The 6,284-nt window shown below is 38.4% G+C and overlaps 1 protein-coding gene across 1 annotated transcript; it reads left to right on the plus strand.

Annotated features, from left to right (window-relative positions):
- Positions 1 to 748: 748 nt before the first annotated feature.
- On the plus strand, positions 749 to 4,990 carry LOC109704985 (the record flags this gene model as incomplete). The annotated part of the gene is given in 4 exon segments (XM_020225747.1): positions 749 to 1,117; positions 3,986 to 4,108; positions 4,653 to 4,835; positions 4,909 to 4,990. Coding segments are annotated over 4 exon segments (682 nt in total), but the record flags the coding sequence as incomplete, so codon positions are not given.
- Between the last annotated feature and the right edge of the window lie 1,294 nt (positions 4,991 to 6,284).

Genomic DNA, 6,284 nt, shown 5'->3' on the forward strand with positions numbered 1-6,284 from the left:
TTTTAAATATATTTAATCTATATATAAATATTATAATAATAATATATATAGTATATTATCCCTAATTATTATATATTTATTATATAGCCGAATTTTTGATCCTGAATTTTTAATTGGTGAACGTATAATACCCGTATAAATCATGTATCAGAATAATTGCCGAATCCGTTTTGTAGCCGTATTTTTCAACGAATTTAAAAATTAAAAGACATTTTATCCGAAGTATATCCGTACCGAATTTTTGCCGAATCTTGAATTAACTAACTATACCTCCAGCCACCGAGGTTGGTTTAACTGTGATCAATCTCATCCGTTCATCTGCTCGCCCCGACGTGCTTAATTAATTAATTGATATTTGAAGGGCAAATAAGAAAATTGTGCGAAAGTCTCTCACATGACTTACAACACTACCAAATCTCCAAAGTGGTTATTTTTTTAATTAAAAACTATCCAATTAGACAAAAATGCCCCAGCATTTTTCAAAATTTACAATAAAAAAAATCTCAATTTTTACATAAAGTTACCAAGAGAAAACAGGATTGATAAGTTCTATTAAATTTAATTAAAAAGATACTTATTTAAGAACGGTCATTTTGTAGTTAAGGGACAAAAAGTCAACTTAAACCTGTTTGCAAAATATACAACTTTGAGGGGTTATTTGCTCTATGTTGAAAGTACAACTTTGTAATTTGTTAGAGATAGGTATGCATTTTCATTGTTCTGTAGGGACACAAATGCAATTAACCCAAACTCTTGCCGGGCCGAACGTAGATCACACAGATTACAGAAGGGCCAAGCAGGCCGAAAAGGGGCGAGCGAGAAAATGGCGGGGCTGCTGGCGTGGGCGGCGGACGTGGTGGGCGGCGGCCCGACGGACGACGCCGGGGACGACTACAGCCGGCTGGCGATTCCGGTGGTGTTCACCGCGGAGCAGCAGGCGCGGGCGGCGGAGCTGGACGCCCGCGCGGCGTCCCTCCGCCGCTCGATCCGCGATCTCCGGCTCCGGATCCCCCCCGCGCACATCTCGCAGCGCCTCCCCCACCTCCACGCCCACTCCCTCGCCTCCAGCGCCGACCTCGCCCTCCAACTCAACGCCCACTCCACCACCCGCGAGCAGGTTAGACTCTGCTGCCCAAACCCTAGCCCTTGAGAACAATGCCTTAAAAAAAAATTAAAAAAAAAAAAAAACAGTCGAAATGAGATTCTGAATAAGAGGGCAGAATTGTTGAATATAATTATTAAATTAAATACACCATGTTGGCTTAAATGGGTCAGCATCCTAGTGGCAGGAGGCCGAGTTGGGCCGAGTCACATTCAAAATAGCGTGAGGCTGGGCAAGTAGTCATGTTCGAAGTGGCGTGAGGGCTGGTGAGCCGAGTCACAATCGAGACCCGTGGGCGTTGTATTTGTATGCTTTAAGTGAATTGGTTGCGTATTTCTAACGGTGTGAGCTTTCGGGATTAATGGTTAGCGCCAACGATCCGACACACCGTTTTCTGGTAACTTGAGCTTTTAGGTATAGATCGCATTATTGTTTGCTATGGTGTCAGACCATGAGGACGGGAGTTCGAATCCAAAAAGACTCTCTGTCTCGATGTGAGAGGGAGTATTGAAAATAAATATAAAAATATTATTTTTTGGCGGCTTAAGCTTTTAGAGATAGACCGTTGTTTCACATTGTGTAACTACTGCATGGAGAAAATTGTTGAATATAATTACTAAAAATACCGTTCTCTAGTAACTTGAGCTTTTCACATTATTGTTTAACATAGCAGTTAGACCAGGAGGTCTCGAGTTTGAATCCTATCAAACCCCTAGTCTTATTTAGTTTAAGTCCATGTTTTGGCCTATCATAAGTCTCTAGACGTGAGGGGAGTGCTGAATATAAATATTAGAAAAATCATTGTTTGGTAGATCAAGCTTTTAAAGATAGAGCTCCCGTATAATGCTTTTCGGAATAGCACTTCTCATTAACTAATTTTTCAGATCATACGACATCCTACAACATTACCAATTAGGGCCTTTGGATTTGTTTGGCTATGCTTTTTTTTCTCACAAAAATGGTAAAGAGAACTTAAATATAGTGCTTCTCCGAATAGCACTTCTCATAGACTATATACGAGAGAGCACGACATCCTGCAATATTGCCAAATATGCCCTTGGATTTGTTTGGCTTTCTTCAACTTTGCTTTTAGTTGTAGTTATCTATAGGGTGATCTAATGTTATGTGTAACAGAGTGTTTGGCAATTAGAAAAGTTGAGAGCTTCTACTATAAGGGGAAGCAAAAATGCTATTTTAAGGCCTAAGAAAGAAGCCCTAGTTTAGGCTTTGGCTTTTGATTATTTGTTGCAAAAAGAAGCTGCTAAGGGAATTAGGTCCCAACAGAAGGAGGTAGAGATGGTTTGCCTTTTTCACCTATCACGGCCTATTGCCTTAAGTGCCTACGGACTTTTGGGATTCTGCCGTAGATCGAATCCTAGATGGGGCAAAGGTTTGGTCCTTGACAAGGATTTAAGTGCCCATCGGCACGGGCTGTATCTACCGTGCCGTACCGTGCCAACAAGATACCGTCACGATACAACCCCCGTGCCGATGGCACAGTTCAAAATCCTCTATTTTTTAAATTTGTAAATAATTTTCTGAATAAAGTATAAAAGATTTGATAAAAATACATAATAAATAGTCAGAACATTTTTTTGCCAAAGAAAATAAATATTTTATGCAAGGATTAAAGTGCCGTGGCACGGGGTCGTGCCGGAAACTTGCTGGCACGGTACGGCACGGTGCGTGCCGAGCCGTGCCGATGCGTGCCGGTCAAAAAAATTCTTGCGTGCCGACACATAATAGCATGAAATATTTATTTTCTTCAGCAACAAAATATTCAAACTATTTATTATGTCTTTTTATCACATCTTTTGAACTTTATTGAAAAAATTGCTTGCTAATTTAAAAAATAAAGGGTTTTGAACTGTGCCATTGGCACGGGGTCTGTATCGTGCCGGTATCTTGTTGGCACGGTACGGCACGGTGGATACGGCCTGTGCCGACGGGCACTTAAAACCTTGATTTTATGGAATTATGTGTCGACACACATGAATTTTTTGTGACTGGCACGCATCGGCACGGCTCAGCAAGCACCGTGCCGTACCGTGCTAGCAAGTTTCCGGCATGACCCCGTGCCACGGCACTTAAATCCTTGGTCCTTGACCTTCCAGATTATCTCAATTCCGTGATTACGAATGGCCTAATAACAAATCAAGGCCTGCTAACTTGCGACTAATTACAGGAAAAGTAGTTAATTCCTACCCTAATATGTGTCCGGCCCTGCCTTATAAGATTAAAAATGCTGCATGCTGATTCTTGAATCTGTTTGGCGTCGTTTCTCATATTCTTTCCCTTTCATCTCTCATTCCCTGTCCTGAATTTTTGTAAAACTTTCACTCTTTTTCGAAATTCAGATACTCGAGTGCGGCTTATTACATGCATATGTGGCATACTAGATTTGAGTGTTGCTGTTAGGTGCACTTCATACGAGTATTGCTACATGTTAAGATGTCCTTGCTTCATTTCATAGACACGGTAGTTGGTGTTGCATGTGGATATCTGTTACCTAATTGTTCTTGGAGCGTTTAGTTTCTAAATTCTTTAGGAAAATACAATTGTAATACTTCCAATAGGTAATTACTTATTTAACGGACGGAAGATGCTAAAAGAAGAGCCTATATTAAGCAATTAACTTGTTAGATATGATGAGTTCTTCATCATATTCTATATCACCTTCTTTCATATAATAGTGGATTTTGGTATTTTCATTCATCTTCTCACTCACTATATGTTATACTGTTAGTACTGGTTGCATTCAGGTTTGAGAAATTCCTCTAACATCTGGATCAAAATGAAGCTTGTTGTTCTTGAGTTTCTTTCCATTTAGATATTTTGGATGTGAAGAAGAGTCTATGCTATACTAACTTGTGCTTTTGATAGGCACAACAAAGAGAAATAGCACTGCAAGAAGAAAATGCTGCCTATGAAAAGGCTATAGCAAATTGCCACCAGAAAATCGAAGAAAAGCTGCATGAAGCCGATCTACTTCAGAGTAAACTGAAGGTAGGGAAGTAATGTACTTTGACCTATTTCTCACCGTACTTACAGAGCTGATGGCTATTTTGTAATATTTCTATAGTTTAACCTAAATAAACTTTACTTGCTCCGTGTACTAACTGTATTTACTATAATAGAATCACTGAGCTAATTATCAGGTATAGCCAATTTTCGCTACATGTTTTGCCAAATGGTTTTCATAAATGTGTTTATGTGTTGTACTGTTGTATGATCAGCTTGTAACAAAGATGCTTGAAACAATGTTGGAATTCATTGTGTTTGAAAGCCACTTCGTCTTCTTTTAACATGTGGAAAATTTAATACCGCTTTGGTTATCTACGTTTGGATCAGAATAGTGTGGTAGCATCTATTTGGCAATTGTATCTATCATCAATTTCTGGCAATACATGGCTGTGTCGTCTATCTATGTTGCTCATTTTGTAGTTATTAGTCATGGTTGAAATTATGTATGTGGTAGGTGATGCCTGTAAGCCTTAAAATTTGTGGAAAAATTATGAAATTTTGTTTCCATGTACTATAATGGTTGCAGGAGCTCGACTTGATTGCGCAGAAATTTAAGGGTGAGTTTGAAATAGCACTAAAGGAGGAGGAAGAAGCAAGTCGACCTGAATCATCGACAACTGCTTCAAATTCTTTGGAAAATGTTACTCTGGAGATAGAATCTTCGAGAATTACAAAGTTAAAAGACTTAGAGGAAAGAAAGAAAGAGTTGGTACGCTGCTTCCTTTAATTTATTATTAAAAGAAGGTGGCAGGTTTGACTAAAATTATAATTATTTTTGTCAGAGATTACTGGAAGAGGCGGTGCAGAGGTTGGAGATTGAGTGGTCAATGGTTCAACAGGAGTCAGCAAAGAAACCTTCACCAGGTATTTTGTGACTGAGTTGCTTTCCACTCTATTCTACAATCTTCTACACTTTGTGGTTGCTAAATTCCTGTAAACCCCGATATATCCTGTAAACCCCGATATATAAGTTTTGAGATTTCATGCTGCTCCACCCAGAAATTATGAAAAATGCATTTTATGATAACCTTGTTGGCCTATAAGCAAAGTATGGACTGGTATTTGTAGTTGAAAGGGGTGGTATTTAGGTCCTTAGTAATTTAGGAGGCTTAGTAGAAATTGGATTATTTATAGGAACTTTCTGCACTTTAGCCTCTTTTGGTTGCCCAATGCAAGGATTTAAGTGCCCATCGGCACGGGCTATATTCACAATGCTGTATTGTGCCAACAAGATATTGGCATGATAACAGCCCCTGTACCGATAGTACAGCTTGAAACCTTCTTTTCTTTAAATTAATAAGTAATTTTCTCAATAAAGTTCAAAAGATTTGATAAAAATACATAATAAGCAATTAAAAAATTTTGTTGCTAAAAAAATAAATATTTTATGCCATTATGTGTCGGTACACATGTATTTTTTGTGACCGGCACTCATCGGCACAGCCTAGCCTGGGATGCACCATGCAGGCAAGTTTTCAGCATGATCCACGCCACAGCTCTTAAATCTTCGTCCCAATGCTAGTCTTCTTATTACTTATTCAAAGCACCAGCCACAATTTGTTAGAGAGTTGTATTTAATAATTTTTTTTCTTCTTACTAAATATACTGTAAACAGTAAGGTAAAAGACCAACTAAAAAGGTACTTATTTGTCAGTAAATTTTCTAGATATAAACCACGCAAATATAGATTAATACTTATTTGGCACAACAACAGAAATATGAAAATAGGATAGACAGGTGGGAGAAAACATGTTTGCTCCACAGATTCTATTGCCAGGACTTGGCAAAAGCATTGCAAAGATTCTGGTTCTACAAAAATCGTTTTCATGAACAATTTTGTTCATATGGAAGATACAGACTATATATTTTCAGTAGTAAGATAATAGTACCTGGAAGACAGGTGGGAAGAACGAACACGGGGCAATTTATATTTTAGGATAAGTAGATAGCAAACTGATTAAAATGTAACCAAAGGTAGGAAAAAATTGAGAAAGAATTTAAGTGCAGAAAAATAGTAAAAATTGGAGTAGAAAGCTATAGATCAATAAGGGCAGCAAGTTTTATCGTCGAACTTGATCGAAAAGCTTTCATTTAGCAATGAAAATCGTGCTGTTTGGCATTATTCATAACTTAGAAACATTTGTATAGGTTCGACGTT

The sequence above is a fragment of the Ananas comosus genome, unplaced genomic scaffold (assembly GCF_001540865.1).
Source record: "Ananas comosus cultivar F153 unplaced genomic scaffold, ASM154086v1, whole genome shotgun sequence".
Classification (NCBI taxonomy): domain Eukaryota; kingdom Viridiplantae; phylum Streptophyta; class Magnoliopsida; order Poales; family Bromeliaceae; genus Ananas; species Ananas comosus.